Raw genomic sequence first — 27,888 nt, forward strand, 5'->3', positions numbered from 1 at the left:
AAAGATGTAATTTATTATTAACTATAGACCAAAACTTGAATGTGAACAAAGATACAAACCAAATTCAATGATCCTTGGACAAAAAATATTAATACTTACCTACAAAACTTTCAAATTAAAAAACAGAGAGCTCTTTAAAAAACAGAGATCCAAGGAAGCTGCAAATGATCCAAGAATCCACACCCACAGCCATTTTGGTTCTTGCACGTTGAATGTTAACTGAAATCTCCTCAGATACATCAACCCAGTCTGGTGGTAATCCCACTGTAACCGTACCTCTACTTGGGACATTGAAAACATGAAGTGATCAAGTTCATACGCAATCACCAAGCTTCTAACATTCCAATGGCATCTAACAACAATGTTGAACATCTAGCTACCATTCATACTAACATCTACATGAAGTGATCAAGTTCTTAGGCAATCACCAAGCTTCTAACATTTTAATGGCAGCAAGAGAGAAAGGCTATGCAATCAACCGTGGTGAAAAACTCAATCAAAACATCACCATTTCTCAAGAACACATAAACCCTTCCTCTAGAATCACCAATAGCAAAGTACTTGCTCGAACCTTTGAAATCTCTAAAAGGTAACACATTGATACAAGTCGCATCGGAATTGAGTTTCACAGCTGATGTGAACTGAAACCTCTCAGACCAAATCACAAACCCTCGAGAAAGATTCAATCACTTTTTTATTAATTATTTTGTGATATCACCAATCACAAACCCTCAAGTTCTTGGTCCTGGCGGTTTTTCATGTCTGGAACAAACATTCGAATACCATTCGAATTTGGATTCTAGATTCCGACTAATTCTACAATCTCATCACCTAATTCCTCTTAAGACTACAGATTGAATTACTAACCTGAGATTATGAGAGGAGTATGCAAAATCACGATTGGTCTGAGAGGGAGAGTGAAGAAGCTTTGCCCAGAGCGTTGATGGAACATAGAAAGAAGAAAACCTAGAATCGATTTCGGACAGAAGGGGAGAAATGAAAATTTTGCCCAAAGGAACCTCCATTCGAATCGAACATCGTATAGCTATGAACTTGTAGTGAAGTAAGATGGGTGGTGGTTGATGGTGTCGAGGAGAGGTATGATGGGTTCGTCGAGATAACCTTTGGGAGATTTATCAGTCACCGATGAACGAATTGAAGCTAAGGTCACAGCTTTCCTCTTCTCCAAATCCATCTCCTTCGAGAAATGAAAAAATCTCTCAATTGCAAAAAGAAAAAATCAGCGACTCACGTGTTGACACGTTTCCTAGAGCTGGGATTAAAACTGTTCTACATCAAGACCTAAAATATTGAACTTAGACCACGAACCAATTTTTTTATATTAAAAACGGCTTAGAACACCTCATCTGATGCCCCGTTAATGATGGCCTAAGTGAAAGTGTAAAAGGGGATGCCCAGAATTTGTTATTAAAAATTAATTTGTAAATTTTAAGAGAGCAATTTTTCCAAATATCGTTATAATAAGATTTTTTCCAAAAACACCATTTTTAGTTTTTACTTTTAAAAAATATTACTAACATTAATTTTTTCCAAAAATATCATAAAATTAACGTAAACTTTTTATATTCAAAACTAAACCCTAAATCATAAACACCAAAATATACTCTCTAAAAACTATACATTAAATCTAGATTATCAATCCAAACCTAGAAAATCAAATTCTCCATACTTCAAATTTAATTTTTTGTGTTTATGGTATTTTTGAAAAAAAAAATTTGTAGTATTTTTAAAAAGAAAAACTTAAAATATGATATTTTGGAAAGACATTTAAAATGTGGTATTTTAAGGAATTTCAGATTCTTTTATATATTAAATATATAAAAACTACATATTTGGATTCATTTTTTATATATTAAATTATAAAAATTATGATATTGAAATTCACTAACTATGTTTTTTCTTTACTGCTTAGTTTTTTTGTTTTAGATGTTTGCCCGGATGATATTGTCCGGTGTTGTTAACGAATATCTAAGGGACTGTGATCCCAGGTACTGTTCGTATGTAGNTTTTTTTTTTTTTTTTTTTCTAATAAAGCATAGGGGACTTTGTCTCCTATTTCACACCAAAAAATGATATTGGGATTCGCTTTTATGATCAATGAATATATGTATGTGGATCTGTGGCTAAGTCATATTTTCCTGGAACTCTACATTAGGAACAAACGCTTAGTTGTTTTTGTGTTTATTTTATGAGTTCGTTCTCCTTCGTTTTACGTATGAGTTGTTCTGTTTTATGTGTTTTTATTGTCTTTCATTTTTCTACTAAACTCCTTCAATGAAGTTTTTACTTTGTCCATCAGCTTTAGTTTTTCTTGTTTGGGTTTTGTATTTTACTTCGGTGTGAAATTAACACAAAAACAACTTTTTTTTTTTGGCAAACAACTAAGCTTTTATGAAAATATAATACACTGAAAGAAATAAAAACTCTATTTTAGGGGGGTTATTGGATGTATGATTTTGATGGATTTAGAAATCCAAACAAAAATCATGTGTTATTCAATCATTGATTTTAAAATACTTATCAAAATCATGTGTTATTGGTTCTATGATTTACAAATACTTTTTAAAATCCCCTGTTATTCATTTAATGATTTGTTTTTGGATTTCAAAATCCACATTATGTTTTATATGGATTTGAATGGATTTGATAGTGTAAAATAGAATGATTGAAATCCAAAGATAAAACATGTTATTTCAAAATCCATCTGTTTTGATTTCTAAAATTTACAATTCCATATGGATTTAGAAATTATCTCTCCGATCGATAAAATTTTAGTTGATTAAAAAGAAAAGATGATGTGCTATATAAGAATAAAATTTGTTGACGGCGGAAAAGGAAATGTTGAATTGATGATGGCAAAAATAAATAAAGAATAGAATGTGTCTGAATGTATTTGGAAATTATATATTATAGGAAAAAAAATATTAAAACAAAATAACGATAACGAATTTGCTGGAGCTGACTACAACTACTCTTCTCGCTCTCCACGAGCCCTACGCTTCCCAACTGCCTTTTTCAGATTACCTTACAGACTCACTCCGATTTCTACCACTCTCGCCGTCGACAGCGCCGGTGCTCCGATCACCTCCACACGATTCATTTCCGATTTGCTCTCTTCTTGCGTTTCTCTCCTGCCTCTCTAGGTAAACTCCACGCCGTATTCTCGTATTCTCCTTCTTCTCTCTTGAATCTGTTTGCTCTCCCCTCAGATTCGATTTCAAACTGTGGAGATTGATATATGATCTTAGAGATCTTATGGTAAGTTTGTTCCGATTCCAGTCTCCGGCACCGGATCCGATCTGAAATCGAATCGTGTTACATTCAAATTTACTGTTGATTAGGCGATCGCGATCGCGATCGAACTGAATGAGTTTGAGTCCAGTTCTTTGTTTTACGCTTTTATCGAAATCGATTCTATAATTTCTTCATAACTCTCGATCCGTTTTCTTATGGAAATTATATCTCTGTGGTGAAGTGTGTCTCTGGAGAATGGGAGATTGAAGAAACAGAGAACTACTGATCGAGGAACAGAGATAGAGAGATACAGTTAGAAATGGCTCCTGTGAGTAAAGCTGATAAGAAGGCAGCAGTAGATGCTGCTGCTTGGATGTTCAATGTCGTCACTTCTGTTGGCATCATCATTGTTAATAAAGCTTTAATGGCGACTTATGGTTATAGCTTTGGTAAGGTCTCTTTTGCTCTTATGCCTTTTCTTTAAAGCCTGAAGCTATTCTTATTGTGTTGCAAAACTCGCTGCAGCTACAACCTTAACTGGTTTACATTTCGCTACAACAACTCTGATGACGATTGTTTTAAGATGTCTTGGTTACATTCAGCCTTCTCATCTTCCGTTTACGGAGCTTTTGAGATTTATTCTGTTTGCGAATTTCTCGATTGTTGGAATGAATGTCAGTCTTATGTGGAACTCTGTCGGTTTTTATCAGGTGATCAATACTATCTTAGCTCTGTATTTATGCAATTGCGCAAAGAAAATCATCTAATCTTTATTTCCTTGTGTTCTGTTTTTTCGTGTGTGTCAGATTGCTAAGCTCAGTATGATTCCTGTGTCCTGCTTGTTGGAAATGGTATTCGATAAGATCCGTTACTCCAGAGACACAAAGCTTAGCATAGGACTGGTTCTTGTTGGTGTTGGTGTTTGTACTGTTACTGATGTCAGTGTAAACACTAAAGGCTTTGTAGCCGCTGTTGTTGCTGTGTGGAGTACTGCTCTGCAACAATACGTAAGTGTTCTTAAAGCATCCGTGCTCTTATGACATAACATATGGATTTTTCTGTTCTAATACTCGATCCGATAGTTATCAGTATTTATCATATCTGTTCCTATCTATCGTTTCTTTGTTTAACACAAAACTAAATATTGGTGTTACATGATGCAGTATGTACATTACCTTCAGCGCAAGTACTCACTAAACTCGTTCAACCTATTGGGACATACCGCTCCAGCCCAAGCCGCAACATTGCTTGTAGTTGGCCCGTTTCTTGATTATTGGTTGACAGAAAAAAGAGTAGACATGTACGATTACAACTTGGTTTCCGTGGTAAGCACCAAAAACCTCAATAAGTTCCATCCCTTAGTCTCATTGGAATTAGATTTAACTTTCCTCTTCTCACAAGAGCAAAATCACATCACCATGTCACTGCCTTATAAATTTTGTGCAGTTTGAATGGGATAGTATTCTTGTGTTTTCGTTGTTTGGTACCAACCTTGTTTAGAGTCAGCATGCTGAGTCGAGCAGATACTATACGAATCTAGCTTGTTATAATGCCTGCTTCTTAGTTAACTAACAAACTGTTTCTCTATGCTTAAGGCCAAACTGTGCTGTTACCTACATGATATAACTCATTCGAACCTAACGTTCTTGAATTTTGCAGCTGTTTATAACCCTGTCGTGCACAATAGCGATAGGAACCAACCTAAGCCAGTTCATCTGCATCGGAAGATTCACGGCGGTATCATTCCAAGTACTGGGACACATGAAGACAATCCTGGTGTTGATAATGGGATTCTTCTTCTTTGGTAGAGAAGGTCTAAACTTGCACGTGGTTGTCGGAATGATAATTGCAGTACTTGGTATGATCTGGTACGGTAATGCCTCCTCGAAGCCTGGAGGCAAAGAGCGACGAAGCTATTCTCTTCCAACGACCCGTCAACAGAAACTTGGAGCTGCTTCGGATTCTGACGACAACGAAGACAAAGCCTAGTAGTAAGTAGTAAATTATCAGGAACACCACATAGTTACGTCTCTGTTTTGAGTTGTTCTTTTTAGCTTAATTTATCATTCTTGTGTTAATTTTGGTTGGGTGCGAAAAAGGCGAATTTTTTTCATACAGAGACGATTGGGGTTTTTGTAATGCTTTTTGGGGAAATCAAGTTACATCAACTCACAGCTTTCCATATTGCAGTCAGACATTCATTTTATTATTTTGGGGTGTTTATTGCCGATTATCATACATGCTGCAGGCTCTGATGTATGCCAAATTGGTGGACAATGGAGAATACTCTTGTCTGTTTTGATCCTTATCAGACAAACCACCTAAACCCTCAGATTATTGTCCTGAAAAAAAACATTTCATCTGTCTGAATATCAGCATGTAGATATAGAGGTTTCAGAGTTGCTAGTTGAAAATGCAAGAGAATGAAACCAAAACTTGATCCAAGAAAGGGAGGATGTTGAGAAAATTTAAGCTACCAGACCAGGAAGGATTGCTAGTTCTAACACTAATAGATGGGATAACAGGGATTATCTAGTAGCATTCGATCTCTTCAGACTCTTTTGTTCCAAGGTTATACGCTTTAGTACCGCGACAGTAATATCCATTTGTTTTGGCTGATAGAACCATCCAAGTACTCCCATGTTTCACAGTAATACTTGAATTTTTTTAATAATGCGATAAATCAAATTTTTGCTAAAGAAAACATTTAAATAGGCCAACATCATGTAACTAGAGAAGTGGCATAAAGATCCAGGAACAAAATAGTAATAAAATAGTAGTGAAGATCTCTTATAAAAGACCCAATATTGAGTCGTGCAAAATTGTACGAATAACAAAACTTAAAACCAGTCTTTATCAAAGATCCAATCCAGCTGCAGCTAGCAACATTGGCTTAACGCTTCTTAGACACACCAACAGTCTTTCCTCTGCGACCAGTTGTCTTGGTGTGTTGTCCACGGACACGGAGACCCCAGTAATGTCTCAGACCACGGTGGTTTCTGCTCATTGTGAAGAAAACATGAAACCCACCAATTTAGATAAAATCAAAGAAGCAAATGGTCTCACGTATACAATGAATGGGATCAGTATTGAGTTTTACCTGATTTTCTTGAGACGTTCAAGATCATCCCTGAGCTTCATGTCAAGGGCGTTGGAGACAACTTGAGAGTACTTGCCATCCTTGTAGTCTTTCTGTCTGTTCAAGAACCAGTCTGGAATCTTGAACTGTCTTGGGTTTGCAACAATGTTCATGAGGTTGTCAATCTCAGCTGCAGATAACTCACCAGCCCTGACGAGTTGATATCAAAAATTAGACAACAATCCACTCATAAAACACCGAATTGCAAATAGGGATACACAAGAATACTCAAATATAATCTCAACAACACTAGCTATTCTATTCTACAGTTATTATCATAGTTCCACATAAAACTAATCTGGTCTATGGAAAAAGAAGTGCTAATTTCAATTCAGTGACTACCTCTTGTTCATGTCGACATCGGCTTTCTTGCAGACAATGTTGGCCAATCTCCTACCAATACCCTTGATAGAGGTAAGTGCAAACATAATCTTCTGCTTTCCATCAACGTTAGTGTTGAGCACACGCAGAATGTGCTGGAACTCCTCATTTGCAACCAGAGACTACACAAACGTAACAAAAAATCACAAATTCATCAGAACAAATTTACAATATCCCCAATAAAAAGATCGATTTGGTTCTTCTAATCATGAAATTAATACAAATCCTACTTCTACACTTGAGTGTAAATCAAAATCGACAGGAAATCAAAAGTAACGAATCTGAGAGCCAATAGTTGTTGGGGAAGATAATAAGACGAGAGAATCGGGAAGCGTAAAGCATCATTACCATTTTGATTTGAAGAGAAGAGGGTGCCTGAGAAAAGATGAAGCTCTATCGCCGTCTTCAAGCTTTCTCTCTCCAGTGTATATAGATTCAACAGCCAAAGCTAGGGTTTTTTTTTTTCCGGTTTATATAGCTCTTTTGTTTTTTGGCTATCGAAATTACTGAATGTTGAAAGACCATTATACCCTTAAACGACCATTGAAACTTCAATACTTCGGCAGGCCTTTTCAAAAATAGTACTTGGATATAAAACCGACGGGTCTTACAACAAATAACCGATCCAAACCGACGGGGTTGGGAGAGATTTATACCGGTTGATGAGTGAGTGTGATAGTGGTTAAACAAAAAAATTACCCAAATAAAGGTAATTAATAATTTATAATTATAAAAACTATGACTCAATCGCGGGGAATAGTATTTCAAAACAAGTATATTATAAAAATATTTGAAAATATATGGTAAATAATAAAAGTAAAAATTATCTCAAACGAAAAAAATAATAATTAGGACTAAAACTTCATAAATATTAGATATATATAACTGTGAGTTTAAAAAACACAACCATCAAAATAAAAACTTATACTAAAAATATATAGTAAAAAGACTTAACTCTAATTAAAAATTATAAAATGAAAAGTCATATATCGAGGTAATTCTACTTAATTTGTATGTATTATAAGTAGAAAATATTGTATGAAAAAATATTGTAAAGAGTAACAAGCATACAAACAGTTATTGATATTTATATTACTCATAAACAAATATTATGACAAAGTGATTCTAAGTGAGAATATCAAACGAACGATTATAATAAGTAAATTCAAATTTTTGATAAAATAATTTTAAAAATAAAATAAATTTCATCTTGAATGAAAATTTATCAACCAGTAATTATGATAAAAATACACAACTTCTAAAAATAAAAGATGAAATATTTAATTTTTTAAAAACACATCATTTAAGAAAGTTACGATAAATAAACGCAACTGTAAGTTATATAAATAAAGTTGATTAAATTTCTATATTACTAAAATCATTTATAAAATCTTTAGTTAGATTATAGAATAATGTTGGATATTGAATCTTAAAATTTATATTATTTAGATTCAGCATGAAACGAAAATTTTGTGTCAACGAACATTGATTCATTGATTTGTTAGTTATCTAATAAGAGAAAAAAAAAAAAATATATATATATATATATAGATATACATAAAACACTTAGATAAACATAACTATTATAACGAAATGTTGTAAATAAGATATGGTGAAAAGACATAATTCTACGATGAACAGAAGCAACCATATGATTTTCTTTTATGGTAAAAAACACAACAACTCTACAATGAACAGACGCAATCATATGATTTTTATCAAAAAAGAAAAAAAAAATTAACAAAAAGGTACGACGAAAAATCGCAATTGTTACTTGCATTTATTCAGATTGTTTTTCTTATATAGATGTATTAAAAACACCAAGATGAAATTTTTAAAAAATATATAGAAAATAAATATATTCACATTAATTCTCAAACACTAATCGTTTTGTTATAATATATTTTTTGATTTGTTATTTATGTTTTTTTTTTCTTTTTTTAATCATCCACTAACACTCGCAAACGTAAACACTAGTCGGAAGGAGTTTTTGGAGTTAGCGATTCTGGGTGACTCAAAGCAACAGAAAACAATTTCTTTGATTGGTTCCAATAACTGCAAACGCTGCTTTTAAAGGTGATAGCGGGAGAGTCGATCGTTAATCTCTTGTACAATTGAAATGACGCAATAAAGTCATTTTTTTTCTTTTGAACATGAAGCATATGTTTAAATGTGATTAATTCAATAAAAAAATTAGAGGTTTACCAGCACATCACAATCATGGTGATATCTTCGTATAACAGAAAGTTTTACAAAGCTTACAAGCAGTCCAAATGATCTAATCAAGCCACTTATTTTTAATTACACTTAAGGGGTATAAAAAAAGATTAATGGCTTATTAAAGACGTTCAGACAGATCGAATTATCTCTTAGGTTTAGTTTGTATCTATCTCCATAATCCTCATAAGCATACAAAAGTGATGAATTCAATAACTCGTAAAATCAAAAAAAAAAAAAAAATATAGATATTCGATGTAAAATTTATGAAAAAAATGGATTGATGAATGACGAGCATTCTCTTTGCAAAAGCCAATCTTTAGAATCGATGAACTGAATCTTTTTTTTTTGTCCACAAAATGTCATTTGCTTGCTAACATTTTTTTCATTTCTCATATTTAAGTTTTTATCACGGAAATTTATGTAACCAAATATTAATGGATTAATTTGATAGTGTGTCCTAACTTTTATAAGTAATTTGAAATCTACACTAAATTATTCAAGTATTGGATAATATCTTAATTAATACACAAAATGACTTTTTGCTCTTAAATAACAATTAAATATATATTTTAAAACAAAATAAATAAATAATTTATTTTTAAATGAGATATTTGTAATTTTAAAATGAATTTCAGATAATAATGAATTTCTTTACTATTGATAACATTAACTATTAACTAAAATATAATTTATAATATTTAGCTATAATTTTTTTTCTGGATTTATGTTAGTTAAAATTTTAGATAATATTAAATTAAATATAGGATTAAACTTTGTTTGAGTTAGTTACATAGTTAATTATAAATTACAAACTAGTAAATTTAAATAATTATGAATTTCAGCTCTAAATATTTATTTAAATTTGATTTGATTTTTAAAAATATTTATTTCACTATATATTTTAAACTAAATACAATTTTAAAAATATACATAACTCACTAATTTTGTCATTTTTTGTTTGAAAAAGTGTAGTTATCAAATAATTATAACATTGAGTGTAATTTTCAAATTTCTTATATAATTTGGTATATTCTTAAAAATGTCCCTATTAATAAAATACACAATATATAATAATAAATTTTGATTATTATTATTATTATTATTATTATTATTATTATTATGATGTTATTCTCAGTAATCTGATACAAATACAGAGCTAATGCTGTGAATTAAATATGGAAACAATAGTTTCTGTATTTATAATTATAATGATATATTTATTATTATAGAGATTTATTTATATTTATAAAGACATATTTATGTAGTCCTAGAATATCATAAAATCTTTGACTTTATTTAGTGACTAAAATTTATTTAAGACATATATATACTTAAAGTCAGATTTCTAATTTATACATATAAATTTCTAACCTAAAAATAGTTTTAAATCTTTGACTTTTCATTATGTTATATATACTATATAAAGACACATATATACTTATAAATATGGACACAAATACACTCACATAGATATCAAGAAGAAGAAGAAAAAAAAAACTAGTCAACTATCATTCGAATTGTCATTTAAACAGTTATGAAAATGTCATCGCCTTTGACAATCCTTTTCATCTTTCTATCTTTGATCATGATCAACCACCTCTATGTGGTGAGTTCCACAACATGGTGTATAGCAACTCTGACTGCGACGAATGCGCAGCTACAAGATAATATTAATTTTGCATGTAGTCAAGGAGTTGATTGTAGGCCAATCAAACCAGGGGGATCCTGCTTCGTCCCCGATACTCTTGTAAATCATGCATCATATGTGATGAATGCTTATTATCAGAGCCACGGTCGAACCACAGAGGCTTGTAGTTTTAAAAATACGGGCACATTTGCTGCTACTGATCCTAGTTATGGAAGTTGTGTGTATGGATCTTAAAAATATTAAATTGGCTCTAATTTATATGCATGATAAATAACTGAATAAATAAAATCATGATTTTAAATTTTTCTTAGAGTTTTTGCAAAAAAATATATTTTCAAAGTCGATAATTTCTGCAGTATTATGTACACCCCATCTCTACAATATACAAACAATCATACAAAGTCAAAAAGAATAGGCAATATAATTTTTTTCCTTACTATCAAGTTTATAAAATATTAATGAGTAATATATCAAATTGAAGCTTTCATTTAGAATTTTAAGTCTAATAATGTATGTGATTGTGAAAATAATTACAAGATACGTATAAGGTTTACAGGTAATATATTTGATTCCGCATGATAAAAAGTAATATCAATATATTTGTATGTACTCATTACACATATTAAAGAGACGTCAAATTCACCCTCAGAATATTTGGCTACCCTTAATGAAATACCATTGCCTTTTCTAATTTTACCCCGTTATCTTTTTTCTCAAAGCCTTTCTGGATACGAAATGAAGAGGGAAGTGCAGTTGTTGAGTCAGGATGGCACATAATTAGTTATCGTTATTAAGAAGTTGGCTCATTTCAATTGGCATAGCTCGAGAGGATTATTTTATTAGAGAGCTGCATAATGTAGTGGGAAATTCAGTTACTGATAACAGATTCATAATCTTCGGAACTAAAGCGACACGATTGATTGCAACTAATGTTCATGCCTTGTTTCAAACTAATTCACATCTTTATCTCCTTCAAGACTTGTGACTTCTTTTCTATACTACTATGTATGCAAAAAATGATATGTTCTTCGCTTGATTCTTGTTCTCTATGGCTGACCGGAAGGCTTAGTACTTTTTTCCGTCTCTAGCTAGCATCAGTGCTTCAAAGACTTCTTTCTTTCTTCCGCTGGTAATATGGCGTCTCAAGACAAATAAAATCACACAACAAAAATGTTCAGCAAAGAAACCTTGTCGATATATTCTCTATTAGATCTCAAGTATTTAATTTTTTTTTCCAAAATTTAGAATGCTTTGGGACATGTAGTAGTGGACATGAAATTCATTAGTGATCGCAAGGCGAATATCAAGAAAATCCGTCATCAAGTGATTCGTTATGCTTTGAAGCTCGTTGAAATATAATAGGATTACTTTGATAGTGTATCCTAATTTTTTTTTGGGTTGGAGTGTATCCTAATTTTTATAGGTAATTTGAAGTCTACACTAAATTATTTTAAGTATTTGAGAAATACCTTAATTAATGCACAAAATGACTATTTTGCCATTAACTAATAATTAAGATTTTTAAAACAAAACAAAATAAATAAATAAATTTTGTTTTACAATTATTTTTTTAAATGAGATATTTGTAATTCTAAAAAGAATTTCAGATAAAAATGAATATAATTTTATGGGTAATAATAACTAATAACTAAAATTAAATTTATAAAATCAAAGTAAGATTAAATTTTTAATCAATAGCAACATAGACAATGTTGCATAACTCGTTCTCAAGATGACTCGCGAGTCCTTGTATCGTTTATTTAAAAAATAACCGATTTAAAAGTAGGGAGATTTTCAAAAATAATTTTTTTCTATGTCACTTTTCAAAAATATATTTTTATGGTGTCTATTTTCAAAAATACCCCTTTTTAATATATAAAATGACTAAATTCTAAATCTTAAATCCCAAATACTAAATCCTACCTTCTAAAAACAAAACCATAAATATAAAATAGGGAACTCAAACCTAAAAAAACATTCTAAAAATTAATTTAACATATTAGAATTATACTCCCTCCGTTTCAAAATATATGATTTTTTGGTTAAAATATGCATATTAAGAAATAGTTGCTTTTAAAAAGTTTAACCAATCACAAATAACACTGCATACTATAAAATATAAAATTAATCTAAAAGTTGCATAGAAAGTTGGAAACATCCTATATTATGAAACAAAAATATTTCTCTAAACATCCTATATTATGAAATGGAAGGAGTATAAAAGAAGTAAAAATGAAAATGTTCAAAAAAACGAGTATTTTTGAAAAAAATATCTCAAAAGGGTATTTCTAACAGATTCTCTTCAAACAAATTCTCTTCAAGTAACATATTGATACACAAACTAGAGAGTATTTTTACACTCCATTAAAGATAAAATCAAGGAATATTTACCCCCTTAGCTGGGATATGAATATACCGATTTTCCATAAAACCAATCTCACCAATAACTTCGTCCCTTCATGAAAGGTCAACCCAATCAAAGCAAAGCAGAGATACTGAGAACCCTCTGATTTTGAGGAAAATTCAATATGCCTTTTATTATTTTGGTTTTCTATTTTTATAGTGGAGATTGGAACTCTTTGGTTCCTACAGTGACGGAAACAACTAAGAAAACTAAAGGTCATGCTCCTACATTTCAGAGCAATGGACACTTCTTATTATGCACGAAAGAATTAAGCAAACTAAAGAAAAGACTTAACATACATAGGGTTTTGTTTCTTGACTTTAGTGATCAAAGAGGAGGGAGTTTGTCACTGAAGAACCGAGCAAGAACTTTCTCTTCAAGAATTGCTAAAACTTCAGGAGACTTTATGCATAGAAGTGTCTTGTACTGAATTGAAGAAGCACCCTTGGAGACGTAATGTTCCATGACACAATTAAACGTTCCTTGTTGCACCACTCTTATCTCTAGAGCCCCGATTGAACCTAACTCACTCCTTATTTTTTTATAAATAACGTCAAGTGATTCTTCCACTACACAACAACATTCCACCATTACCTTGTTATCAAGCTTAACAATGCCATTTAATTTCTTGGCTTTAAGCTCCCAGTAAAGAACATAGACCTGGGCTAGTGGAGATATCAGAATAGCAAGTGAACCCCATCAGTATTAAACAAGAAGACTCAAGAACGGTTCTCGCCTGATTCAACGCCTTTAAAAGATCTTCTTCCGTTGTTGCCTCCACAAGGACGCTTAGAACCACATTTTTTCTACATACAAATCTGAATTGAGGTGCGCTATTGTAAAATCCTGTCACCTGTAGAATATCTCCCAGTCTATATCTGTATAAGTCTAGTAACAATAAAGTAACTAGTTTTGATTAGATATAGCTGATATATAATATATATGTATGTATATAAAACTCACCGAAATGATTTGTGACCAAGGGCTCATAGAGTCTATGACATAGACGCACCCTAACTTGACATTCACAAGATCAACTATCTCATTATGGTCTCTTGCATCTTGAAACTCGAAGTATGACATGTTGGGCACAAAGGTGTATGATAGATCTTGTGGTTTGCATAGAGGATTCACATTTATCCCACGAAATGTTTCAGACGACCCATAAGTCATGGAGATGAGAGGCATTTTGTTGGAGTAGAACTCTAATATTGGAATGTATTGACTCATCTGTCCTGTAATTACGGTTTGAACAAATTTGACGTTGGGCCATAGCCGCGTGATCAGACCTTCCCATGTTTACTGACTACATTCTTGTTCGATCAGATCAGCCGTTTTGGGATTAGGTCCTTTAAGGATGTTAGAGACGGAGTCTCTGCAACCAAGGTCGGTGATCCACTCGCTAAGATGACCATATCGGATATTACTACACAATTCTTTCCAGTGAGTTTCAAGAAATTTGATTGCTTGAACTAACGGATAAGCATAAGGAGAAAACACACTCACAACATCCTCTCTCTGGACAAGAACACAAAGAAGATGACAGTACGTACTTTGTTTGTTGTCCACACATAATATGACTTCGTCAGGGCTGGTAAAACATTTGGGTGACCGGTTCTTGAAATAATCACTCATAATGAAGCACGTACTCACTGGAGCAACTAGTAGACCAGATTGAGTTCTGGATGACGGCATAGCGTTGACAAACGCCATCACTTTTCCTTCCTCGATCCCATTGATATGCCTGCAAACCAGAAATGAAGAATTGGATTCTTGGTGATGAAAGCTACAAATTACACTTAAAAAGAATGAAATATACAGTATGTAGTGCTAGTTAGTTACTTTGATAAAATGGACAAGCGTAGTTCTTCCCTGAAAGTCCTCTTCTCGAAGTACTTATTGTTCGCAGGGAAGATCTTTTGTTTTCCTCCCGTCGTTCCAGAGCTACACACATGACACACCTAGGCCTGGGCATTCGGTTAACCATTCGGTTTCGGTTCGGTTGTATTCGGTTTCGGTTATTTTGGATATAGTAATATAGTAACCATTTGGATATTTATGAAATTTCGGTTTAGTTCGGTTCGGTTTTTTTCGGTTCGGTTTCGGTTTGGTTATTTAAATAAATAACCATAACTAACATAAATTATATTAACATTAACCAAATAAACCAAATATAACCAAAACTAACCGAATATAACCAAAATTAACCAAATATACAATAACAAAAATACAAAAAAGGGAAAAATATTGATTCAATTTTACAAAATAGTATTTAACTTTGTAAATTCAAAATAATAACATTTACATATATTGATTATTTAAAATATTTAATTGTTTTGAATCTAGAAATAATTTATATTTTAAGTTTATTTTATAGTTTTGCATAATATTAAGTATATAATATTTGATATCTTCTAGGTTTTCGGATANTATTCGGTTTCGGTTATTTTGGATATAGTAATATAGTAACCATTTGGATATTTTTGAAATTTCGGTTCGGTTCGGTTCGGTTTCTTTCGGTTCGGTTTCGGTTTGGTTATTTAAATAAATAACCATAACTAACATAAATTATATTAACATTAACCAAATAAACCAAATATAACCAAAACTAACCGAATATAACCAAAATTAACCAAATATACAATAACAAAAATACAAAAAAGGGAAAAATATTGATTCAATTTTACAAAATAGTATTTAACTTTGTAAATTCAAAATAATAACATTTACATATATTGATTATTTAAAATATTTAATTGTTTTGAATCTAGAAATAATTTATATTTTAAGTTTATTTTATAGTTTTGCATAATATTAAGTATATAATATTTGATATCTTCTAGGTTTTCGGATATTTCGGTTAACCATTTAATTGTCGGTTCGGTTCGGTTCGGTTTCGGTTAGTTTGGATATAGATTTTTACTAACCATTCGGGTATTTGAAGAATTTCGGTTCGGTTCGGTTTAGTTTTTTTCGGTTCGGTTTCGGTCGGTTATTTGGTTATCGGTTATTTTGCCCAGCCCTAGACACACCAATAAGGTCACAAAGGTGATAATCTTTTAAACGTAATAACTAGTTGTCCATTGAATGCTTACTAGTTTTTGTAATGTTTTTTGGTTTTTGTTATTTGAAAATCTCTTTCTTTTATCCTTGCAAGATTTTGTAAAAAATGTTTTTTAAAAAAAACAATAGAAAATCTAGTTTTTAAAAGATTTTAATAATTTTCACTGATAATCTAAAAACTATCTTATTTAAGTTTTTCACTTTTCCTAATAAAAATGTCTTACATGACATTCTTATTATGTCTTTTATTTTTATAAAATTCAAAAACCAAAAACTATAATCTAAAATCCATTTTAAAACTAAATGGCCATAATAAAATAATTTCTTTTGTATACCTCAAGAAGAAATGAGTAATGGGTTCGCCCGAAATCACATCGGAGGGTTCTCCATTCGCAACACGTTCGATGTAAGGCTTAATATCTTCATAGGTGACCACTGGTACGTTCTTCTTGAAAAGCTCTTTATCAGAGCTCCCATGGAGAAAGCGTTCAAGATACACTGTGTTCGCGTTAACTCTGAGTCTCTTCCAATCAGTATTCAAGAAAGCGCTAAGCGGTATCTGGGCGGTGACCCAGCGCCTAGCGCCTAGAACGCCTAATCGGGGCCTAGACGGGTTTTAGGCGGTTTAGGCGTTTACAACATAAAATATTATATATAAAAAATTATGTACAAATATATGTTAGAAAAATAAAAAAAAATTATAAATTATAAACAAAATTAACAAAAATACATTTATTTAAGTTATATTAACAACATATAAACATTTATAATTACGTATACAAATATAAAACTTAATAATTTAAATCTATATAGTTAAAAATCAAAAATAAATATTAAAATTAAATTAATGTAATTTTAAGCGGTTTAGGCGGTCATCTAGACGTCTACTGAGCGCCTAGCGGCTAGACGGCGCCTAAGCGGCCGCCTAGACCGCTTTCTTGAACACTGCTTCCAATAGATCATCTTGTATTTTTTTTTTTTTTTAAATAAATTATATTAATATTAATTTTCAACTGAGTCATCTCACAAAATGGGCTTGGCCTTGAATTACAACATGAGTCCAACAGATACAAAATAAAGAAAACGACGTCGAATGCCTTTGCTGGAAAGAGGGATCGGATCCTGCTGAACTGACCTGAAGACAGATGCTTGTACAGTAGCGCCGGTGGTTGCAAGATTGGCAGCGTTGCGGCGGCTTCACCAGTTCGAAACCCTTGACGGAAGCAACCAAGATCCGTTAGGTTTTCTCTCCGGCGAAGCCACCTGACCTGCTACAAATCTTCCGACCAGTACAAACATCCGATCTCCGGCTCCGCGAAGTGAAGTCTCGTTCCTAGCAACCTGCTCACTCAGATCTAACACCCCCTTCTAGCTCCGGCGACCATCGCTTCCTTTAGGTAAGAACTCTTCAATCCGGTCCGGTGGAGACAAGAATTGTGGCGGTATACAGACGGTGGTGGCTCAATCTACCCTCCATATCCCGGACACCCACGAGAGCCCAGAAGCTGCCAAACTCCCCAGTTAACCACCATGACAGCGCAACACAACCCTTCTGACTCCCAACTGACTTCCGTCGCAGGCCGCAGCTTTGATTGGGTGGATGAACCCAAGGAAACTCCACCGCGAACCACCGCAGCTTGATCAGAAGCTCCCCAACCCGCCACAAAAAAGCCACAGTCGCATCAGATGGGAGAAGAAACCACACCTCTGTTGCCAGAGAAGAGATCTACCCACCTATGTCTTCCTCATGTATATCCAAAGCCCACATTTAGGCGCCGCCCTCCTTACCTGACAGACGACACCAAACCCTACCGCAAAGCACCGCCTCGACTGGAATGAGGAGAAGCCTCACTGCTCATCTGAAGCCAACAAACACCCCGGAGAAGAAGACCCACACACGAAGACTCCAAACCAGATCCGCTAGATCGAGCCATGGATTTGATGCCTTCCTCAAGCATCTTCACCAAACCTTCCTCAGCAGCCACCACCAGAAGAGACTTCGTTTCACGCGCCGGGAAAAACTCTCCGGAAACCACCTACCCGAGTGACCAGACAAAGACGGAGGACCACCTTACCGCAGGGGAGGGCGATGTCAGAAGGAAGAGAGAAAGCTAAAAAGAGGAATAAAGCCCTCTCCGGCGCCGGAAGGGCTAGCCAGAGAGGCAACAAAGTAGATCTAAAAGTTTTTGTTTTTAGAGAGAAGGGAGAGAAAACTTTTCTAGAGAGAGAGCTTTATCTTTTCAAAGGTAGATCATCTTGTATTTGCTTCGCGTTCGACGTCAACTCCTCCAGATCCTTGAGCTTGGAGCTTAGATTCATATCTGCTTTCGAGCTCTTGATTTACCTCAAGTCAGTGGTTCTACATATAGAGCAATACAATTAATTAAATCAACTTGTTAAGGAAAACGCCGCTCCAGAGATACGAGGTTGTTTAATTTGTATATAATATAACCACACAAGTCCAATTCTTAGAAAATCGATGTAACCAAAAGCATCTTCGGGTGGCAAATATTATATTGTACTAGATTAGATTAGAAATCGTGCTAGAGCACGGATTGAAATTCTTTTTATTTATATTGTAATTTTTATATAAAATATAATTTATGTGATTGTTTTTAAAAATTGTTGTGAATAAAAGTTGGATCCGGGTTGACAAAAAAAAAAGTTGGATCCGGGTTGAAATTTAAGACCCGAGTTAAAAGTGATTATTTTTAAAAGTTGTTGTGAATAATATTAATTTTCGAGATTTTCGTGTCTATATATGGTTAATTAAATATTTTGTGGAGATTTGATCTTATTTTTGGGACAATTGCTATTTGTAGACCTTTATTTGGTCTTGAATGAAAACGTAGACCCCATATTCGATATTTGAGAAACATAACCACTAAGGGTACTGAAATTACAGTTGACTCCCTTACGACCAAACAAAAAACAGAAGCCGAAATGACAGATGTAACCCGGAGGAAGTCTGCAATAGATTTCTTTATGGTGGATTTCAAATTGACGTCAAACGGAAGACATAAAAATATGTCTACTCCTTAATTATAGTTTAAATTTTAATTAAAAAAATTATAAAAAATAATTTGGTAAACCTGTTGACCAAATAATAACCACATAGACTTCTTGCATTGAAATAAAATAAATTTACATATAAACTAGTCAAATTAAGGGAGGAAAGGCTGATTAGGTTAAAATTATTTGATTTAGGGTTTGCTTAAGTAGACTTCTATGTAGACTATTGGTGGTTGACTTTGTAATGCCATCAACTATTAATATTATATTATTTTAATTTCACCAACAATTTAACCAAACCGATAGCTGAACCTAACCAAATGCGTACCAATTCCTTGATTTTAACCTAACCGGATAATTTAACCATATATATACTTGTCTCTGTAGGTGAACCCTAGTTTTTTATGTGCTTTCTCTCTCTCCACAATTTCTCTCTCAAAAATTCTGATATTGTTGCTCTCAAAAATTCAGATTGTATCCTCATCATTTATTGTAACAACCCGTCCCGTGGACCCCACTAGCCTCACTGCTAGCCGCTCCAACGGACTCCAAGCTGGCCCTGCAGGGCATCGATCCTAACCTCTCACCGTGGCAAATGGAACTAATCATCCAAATCCACCGCAGGTTATTGGTGCTGACCAAAAGGATTCTATTACAGCCATCCAGGAAAATGAAGATATGCTATGGGTTCAGCAGGAGCTAGACAAGGTGAAAGATCAGATGAAAGAATTACGTCTCTCAGTTCGTCGTGTATGCGGGATGGTCGAGAATGTCTTAATCGCTGGTATAATCTTAATTGTTGTATTAATCTATTTTGTTTCATAGATTTTTCAATTAAGTTCTAAAATCTGTGAACCTCTCTTTATCGTGGACGTTTGTTTGAATGGCGTATTTATGTCTGTAATTTGTGAACTTGCTTCAGTTTCTGTAATATTTGGACGATATCGTTGACTTCATTAGTTGACTTATCTAGTAGACTTCAACCGTTTACATTAAGAAGTCAGTCAACGAAGTCTACTCGTTAATGATTTACGACGCGACGGTTTGCGTTATTAATTATGTAACTGTTCATTGTAACCGTTTCGTCTCGTATATATAAACCAGCCCTGGGACTTTTGATTATTTTAAAACTGCAACCAAAAAAGTTATCAGTAAATCATTTCTTTTCTCTTTAAAAAAAATAGTACGTAGTTCATCTTCAAGACGGAGAATTGGTGATTGAAAGTCTTTCAGTCAATATAAATCATCCACGTAGAATTGGAGACTGTTCACGGTTGGGTAATTGAAACTTTCTCTATATCACTTCACTTCATCATATAAGTGTAGAATTCTATCATTCACGGTTGGGTAATTTTTAGATAGTTTCTATATCACTTCATACTTATAAGTGTAGAATTCTATGTTCACACGCAACTTTTGTTCCTGTACCATAGAAACTTGTTCATCGTCGTTAACGATGTATTAATTTGGTTGATTAGATAGATTTGCAGTTTAAAGTATGTTTTAGTTTCCCAGAAAGAAGTCTACTTGCTAAGTCTTTAGCATAATAGTACAAAACTAGATTAAGACCCGTGCTAGAGCACGGGTTGAAATTCATTTTATTTATTTTGTAATTTTAATATAAAATATAATTTATGTGATTGTTTTTAAAAGTTTTTTTGGATAAAATATTATGTAATAAAATTATATACTAAATATGATGACTTGAAAAAAGACATATTTTGTAAGTTTTATATTGTTAATGATTCTAGATAAGCATCCGTGCTATAACACTGATTAAATTTTATTTTATACAAAATTTTGTATATTTTCTATTTTAAAATAAATTTTTAATATGTTGTATTAGTTTATGTACATGAAGTTATTTCAACAATGTATATTCTACATCATAACTTGAATGTCATTATAAGACATAAATTTGTGAATTTGGTTTTTAAAAAGCGAGTTATTATATTATGAGTAATTTAATATATTGTTATACTTTTTGTTTTAATATACTTAGTTTTTTGAAATTCTTTCATATTATAGTGACATATTATTAACATTGCTACAACAAACCAATTTAGTGTGTTTATAGTTTTTAACTTTTATACCAAGTTTCAATATTTTTTTAAAAATTCAAAATAAATTATTTAAACTTTATTATATTATATAAAATTATAAAATTCAACAAAAAAGTAAATTTTTTATTTCAATAGATATTATTTTTAAAGAATAATATTATTAAAACTTGAATATTTTATAGATTGAATCATCTATATTTGTTTTTAAAAATTCAACTTATGGTATATTCGGAAATAAAAATATTTTTTTAATTATAATAAATAATATGATAATTTATTTGTTTCAAAAAATAGATTCATATATAAAAATGAGAGGTGAAGTATAATAATAATTAAAAAATTAATATATTAAGTTAGATCAAAAGATTTCATTTGATGAACAATTTAATAAAGGAACTTAATAGGGTAAGTTAGATGATATCAAATGATTTTTTAGAATATTCTCTTTAAGTTTTTTGGAAACAATAAATCCAGACTATACAAATAATATAAAACTTAATCTATAACCTATTTGTAACCAACTTATTAAAATTATATAGTCTACAAAATAATGTTGTGTACTTCCATTTTATTATATAGGGGATTAATTAGATTTGATGGATTTGCGGTTTAAAGTACGTTTTAGTTTCCCAGAAAGAAGTCTACTTGATAAGTCTTCAACATAATAGTACAAAAATTAGGGGGTGGTATTGGTTTGAGATTTATGAAAAGTTCAACAAAATCATAAAAAATGAATAAGTGAAAGATTGTTAAAGATTGCTAGAGAGTTTTGTTGATTAGTTTTCTAAAATCTTGTAAAGTCTTCCAAACAATCCATGTATTTTTATGATACTTTCCATGACTTTATTTTGTAAAGAAAATGTCTAAAATCATGAACCAATAACATAATAATTGAACTCATTAACAATTCTAGATTCTTTTGTTTTAATTGAATAACACAAAACTTTTAATGACTTTATAAAAGTCTGAATCCAATAACTCAGATTTGTTAAGATTTTAAATGACTTTTTATAAATCACAAACTAATAACACTAAACTTTAACAGAGTTTAACAAAATCATAATCTAATAACAACAAATTCTACCTAACATTTAAAATCTTTAAAACTCTATTCAAATCTTAAACCAATAACCCCCACTTAATTAAATTTGATGGATTTGCAGTTTAAAGTACGTTTTAGTTTTCCAGAAAGAAGTCTACTTGATAAGTATTCATCATAATAGTACAAAAAATTAATTTGATTTGATGGATTTGCAGACGGTTCAGTTTCCCGTAGAGAAGTCTGCCAAAAAAGTCGTCAACATAATCATTACAATGTATAAATTGATTTGACGTTAGTTGGCGGTAATATTTATATATTTAATTTACCGATAAGCGGGATCCAGTTTTAATCGGTTTCTTTATAATTTCTTTATAATTTTCTGGTATTGTTTCTAACAAAACGGTTTTGGTTTTATAAAACCGGGATTATTATAATTATTGTAATTTTATACAACTTAAAAACCGAGATAACATAGGATAGTTATCTCTAATTCTTCCTCATAAGGAATTATCACGCTTCTCTTCCGCTTATCACTAACGGTTGATTTTTCTATTTATTTGTTCTTGTTAAATCTAAATCTCTATCTTTCGGATTGTCAGTTTACTTACTTTGTTTAACTTATTTGTACCAGATCTCGACGAACTCTGTATTCTTCAACCCAGCCGCTTCATCTTCATCTTCGCCGCGTCGTCTTTGCTGCCGTTGTCCTCTTCGATTAAACTGAAGGTTGACTTCTTTTGCAATTCGATAGTAGCCTTCTATTTCAGTTGGACGCATAGACTTATAGACTTATTAGATTAGTCTTCTTCTTTCTCAATCTCTCGTGTTCTAATTTCCCGCCAAACCTAACCTTATCTTGCAGAATGGAGGAGGCGAAAAATCCAGATTTTCCTCAGAGGTTTTACACGAAAGGTGAGGAGCCGCTTCTGGGTAAAAACATCGGCTATTACAGTAACGATACAAAGCTGTTTGATGAACTGTACAAAGCTCTCGAGCCGGATGAATGGGACGAGATTTATCAATCTCGTCTGGGTGTCTTGTTACAGTTGAACCGTCTTCAATTCGAATGGGCTTCCAGAATGGTTCACTATATGCTCAGCTTTCAGATAGTCTGCAACAAAAAGTACGAGATCTGGAGTCTGGTAGGATCTAACCCTTTACGATTTTCTTTGAATGAGTTTGAAGCCATCATTGGACTTAACTGTGAAGATGTCGAGTCGTTAGAGCAGCCACAGGCTGAGGTTTCAGACGAGATGGAAGAGTTTTGGGAGAAGCTTGGAGTCAGTTTAGACAGCGGTCCGAGTATTGAGCAACTGGTCGCAACATGTAAGAACGCAAACGATTGGGATAGAAAAGATCGTGTTAGGTTGGGTTATTTAGCCATCTACGCTGGGTTTATAGAAGCTAGAAACCCATCAACGCCCACCCGTCTAAATATGGCTAGGCTAGTCATGGATTTAGATGCATTTCTTGATTATCCCTGGGGAAGAGTTGCTTTCAAGAACCTGATTCAGTCTGTGAAGGAGAAGGACTTAAACAAGCAGAGTTACACCATAGACGGATTTGTCGAACCTCTGCAGATATGGGTGTAAGAATCTATGCCTGATTTTGCCAAAGTAATTGGGGAACCGTTGCCAAACAATCCAAGTACACCGTTGCTTGCTTACCACGGTTCTCGCGGTAGAAAATATGTCAAAGAGGGCATTCTAAAATAGGTACGCATCTCTGTGATTTGTCTATAGTTTATCTACGATCTTAGATGAGTCGGTAACCACTATTGTGTTAGATTTGAACTAGTATACTGTTTTATATAAATTGTAGACTTCCTTCAAACACTTCAAAACCATTGGTGGCATGATTAGCCCTGTTTGGGAAGATGATGAAGCATATGACAAGATTGATAACATTTTGAGAGCACTCAATGGGGATTTTGGTCCATGGAAGTGGGGGTGAGGTTTGTGGGAGACAGTTGGTATTCATGAATCCAACAATCCGAAGGTTAAGATTGAAAAAAAGGGATCGAATAAGAGAGCCGGTTCATTTGGTGAACCAAGTGGGAAGAGGCACTATCCAGGTTCTTCGACTGACTTGGACTTCAACATTTTGGATTCTATTAAAGATGAGCTCAGCATGTGGGGAGCAGCTCTGCTCGATCAGATGAAGGAAGGTTTCAACAGTTGTGATTTGCGGTTTAACATGTTGAATGAGAAGATTGAAAACCTGGCTTCGGATCTTACCAAAATGAAGGGAGATGTAGCTGGTAAGAAAGAGGCTGATCCTTTATCAAAGGAACAGAAGGACTCTCAGGTAGCTACTGGAAAAAATGAAGAGCCTGATACTCAAAAAACGGATATGGTTAATTTTGAATACTTGCAATTTCCTACTATGATCCCTCACAATCACAATACCAGGTACAAGGCGAAGAAAAAATAGACTTCCAGAAGTTGTCAACTTTGCAGACATAATAACAAGTGTTGTCTTCCTTATGTGAAGTAGACTTCCTTATGTGAAGTAGACTTCTATATCCGTGTTGTCTTTGTTTGTTTTATTCGAGGCTTTTAAACAAATGCTGCGAATTTAATATTATTTGTTTTCATAAATGATCATGTAACTTTTAAATCGGAATTTGTAGAACAAGTCAAGTCAATCTCAGACCCTAAAACCATCTCCATATGTTACTCGTACGGATACAAAGGTGCCAAAGGTAGTCAGCTCTGAATCATCTGACACTGAGTCAGACCCACCTGTGTTTATTCGCATGGAAATCCCAACAGCTGCTGACTTGACTGCTAGAGCCAAGAAACAAGAACCAAGGAAGGAAGCGGCACATGGCAAGGCTGAAAGGGTTAAGAGGTTGGCGTCAAGTCAACGTTCTCCATTCGTTGGTGATAACACAACCAAGACTATCATGGGTGATAAGTCAGCTATGTCAGCATACAATCCTTTTGATAAAGCAGACAAGGAGTTGAAGAAGGTTTTGCTTGATTTCTTAAAGAAAGATCCGTAAGTCTACTAACTTTTATGGTATGTTTCAAAAATTCTATTTTTCGAAACTCTAGTAACTTATATGTTTCCAAACCATTCATCACCCGCAGGACGTTCAAGAACAAGGTCCCATAGAAATCCCGATGTTGTCTTTGGTGGTACGAACTGCAGACAAGAACAGTGTGGCTACGAGATTCGGAAGTCTACTAGAAAACTTCTTCTTCAAGTATAATAGAAAACTTCGGGTCAGTCTTCAGTATTATATAATTTTGTTTTAAATCCATGTGGTTATCCAGCACATGGATGCGGGGTTGAATCTATTGAGACATCAACATGCACAACATCCTGAGAGGTTTAAAACGATTAGAGTAGCTTTCCTATACGCTATGTTCACTCATCTGTGGACAACGAAGTACCTTGACTTTGTCAATTCTGAGGCAAATGATAATCAATCTGGACAACTGTTGCCGGCCGGTGCCTTCAGCTACCACGCAGGGGAGTATCCACCGTATGCTCACACTAACAAGCAATGGGGTCTGGAAGTAGACGACTTATACGCGCCTTTAAACGTGAAGTCGACGCACTGGGTTGCTTTGTGGATCTCGATTCCCATGAGACACATCGTCATCTGGGATAGCATCCCGAGTGTCACCAACGACAAAGAGCTTGCATCTGCCATCGAGCCTATTGTCGTGTTGGTTCCCTATGTGCTGCGGGAGTTAGCCAGCCCTGACCACAAGCAAATGTGGACGTACGAGAAGTTCACTGATGAGCGGGTTATAAAGGGAGTGCCTCCGAATATGAAGCCAGGTGACTGTGGTGTGTATACTTTGAAGTACATAGAATGTCATGCTCTTGGGATAACCTTTCCTACTACTTTGTGCGACACAAACATCACATGGATAAGGGAGAAGATGGCTTGTGACTTATTTCAAGAGATTGAATGCCTTGGACCAATTGAGGAGAACTACATGGACGACTTTGGGCTCTATGATCCTCCCCCAATCCGGGACTAACTATAAACTTTGTTTGAAAGACTTAAACTCTTGTTTTAATTATGTATGACTCATTAGGATGATGTTTTGTTTCTGTTGTGTGATCTTTCTATTTTGTGGGTGGGTTCCTACTGATTAAACTCTGATGATGGGCGGTATCTTGATATTTTTTGTGGGATCCTCCTTTTAAAATTCTAATGTATAAGGATGACTGTTCTTGTTGTCTACTAGTTATATGTGGGATATTGGTATTTTTTGGTTGTCACTCGTTACATATATATAACTTCAACATAAGCTTAAAACCAGGTGAAAGAGTGTAGGTGGCCAAAAAAAAACTTAAAAAAAAAAGACAAGTAGCGTACAACAAAAGCTTAGTAAACATAAGTAGCGTACAGCGAAAGCTTAGCAGACATATGATTGAAGTTAACCAAAAGACTTCTTCTGCAACCTACTTCATACACATTCCAAGACACATGGCCATGACAACAATGAACCCTATCCAAGACAAAACCAAGAATTTTCGAAACATTTTTTCCCTTTCATTGGCAGCCATAATATCACATTCAAACTTCTTCTTGTCTTCCTCATATTTGTTAACCACCCCAGAGTTCACCAAACCGTTAACAACTTGTTCTTTCATTTCTCTTATAGATTCTTTAAGTACCTTATTTTCTTCTCTTTGCCGACGGATCCCTCGCATCCAATAAGCTCCGCCTTTTCCAACCACGTGATGGTTCTGCATCTGACCAATGGGAAAACCCATGAACAGTGCATGTGAAGAAATTTCTTCCCGGATTTGCATCTGTCCATGATTTCACAAGTATCGTCGATCTACCACAGTAGTTGCAGATTGGACGAGTAATTTGTATTTGCGAATTTGTATTAGAAACTGACCCCAAAATTTGACTCATCATTCTCTAGCTGATGGTGCTTGGTTAAGAAGAGGAGTATCATAACATGGTCTTACGAGTAAATGATAGTTAAGTACTAGTCTTTAATAATGTCGACTTGAACACGTGGGATAATCCCTAAAAATATTACAGAGACAAATTATTGCTACGGAAATTCCAGATGACTTCACGATGAAGTTAACTTCTACTCACAGTCTTCAGCAACCTGAACAAATACTCGTTAGTGTAACCGACGATCATATACAAAACGCTAAAAATGTATCAGGTGGGATTGTTACTTACACAATGAGGTCGAGTATGTCCAGGCTGCCTGCACTTTGAACAATCATATTGCTTATAAGACTTCCTCGGCTTCGTCCCCATTTTACGTGACAGTTCTAGCCATGTTAGCCAACAAGACTTCTTTTACCTACCAGGCTTCCGCTTTGGTATGGGAGGTATACATCGGATATCTGGTCCAATTGGATCGTGCTCGACATTGGGCATGATGTTATCCGCGTACGACACATAGACATAATCTTTTCTATAGTAAGCTTCGACTACGGTAAACATATGTCATCCGCTTGACTTGGCAGCCTTAATTGCATGTAAACATNCACATGGCCATGACAACAATGAACCCTATCCAAGACAAAACCAAGAATTTTCGAAACATTTTTTCCCTTTCATTGGCAGCCATAATATCACATTCAAACTTCTTCTTGTCTTCCTCATATTTGTTAACCACCCCAGAGTTCACCAAACCGTTAACAACTTGTTCTTTCATTTCT

At 33.6% G+C, this 27,888-nt stretch overlaps 3 protein-coding genes, 1 long non-coding RNA gene and 1 pseudogene across 4 annotated transcripts; 2 read left to right on the forward strand and 3 right to left on the reverse strand.

Moving 5' to 3' along the window:
- LOC109130102 lies at positions 4–1,282 on the reverse strand. The gene is made up of 2 exons (XR_002036235.1): positions 868–1,282; positions 4–278 (listed from the first exon to the last, which is right to left on the reverse strand). It is a non-coding gene; the product is annotated as an uncharacterized LOC109130102 (long non-coding RNA).
- LOC104757747 (UDP-galactose transporter 2-like) lies at positions 2,945–5,464 on the forward strand. The gene is made up of 6 exons (XM_010480518.2): positions 2,945–3,164; positions 3,497–3,704; positions 3,781–3,965; positions 4,062–4,262; positions 4,419–4,580; positions 4,915–5,464. The coding sequence occupies exons 2-6, from the start codon at positions 3,575–3,577 to the stop codon at positions 5,242–5,244; spliced, it is 1,008 nt and encodes a 335-aa protein (XP_010478820.1). The 5' UTR covers positions 2,945–3,164; positions 3,497–3,574; the 3' UTR covers positions 5,245–5,464.
- LOC104757748 (40S ribosomal protein S18-like) lies at positions 5,960–7,229 on the reverse strand. Its single transcript, XM_010480519.2, has 4 exons — positions 7,124–7,229; positions 6,737–6,897; positions 6,356–6,544; positions 5,960–6,254 (listed from the first exon to the last, which is right to left on the reverse strand). The coding sequence occupies exons 1-4, from the start codon at positions 7,124–7,126 to the stop codon at positions 6,149–6,151; spliced, it is 459 nt and encodes a 152-aa protein (XP_010478821.1). The 5' UTR covers positions 7,127–7,229; the 3' UTR covers positions 5,960–6,148.
- Positions 10,455–10,949, forward strand: LOC104757749 (major pollen allergen Ole e 10-like). Its single transcript, XM_010480520.1, has one exon. It carries the CDS (start codon positions 10,530–10,532, stop codon positions 10,875–10,877), a length of 348 nt encoding a protein of 115 aa, XP_010478822.1. The 5' UTR covers positions 10,455–10,529; the 3' UTR covers positions 10,878–10,949.
- On the reverse strand, positions 13,375–18,429 carry LOC104759670 (annotated as a pseudogene).

The sequence above is a fragment of the Camelina sativa genome, chromosome 17, assembly GCF_000633955.1.
Source record: "Camelina sativa cultivar DH55 chromosome 17, Cs, whole genome shotgun sequence".
Classification (NCBI taxonomy): Eukaryota; Viridiplantae; Streptophyta; class Magnoliopsida; order Brassicales; family Brassicaceae; genus Camelina; species Camelina sativa.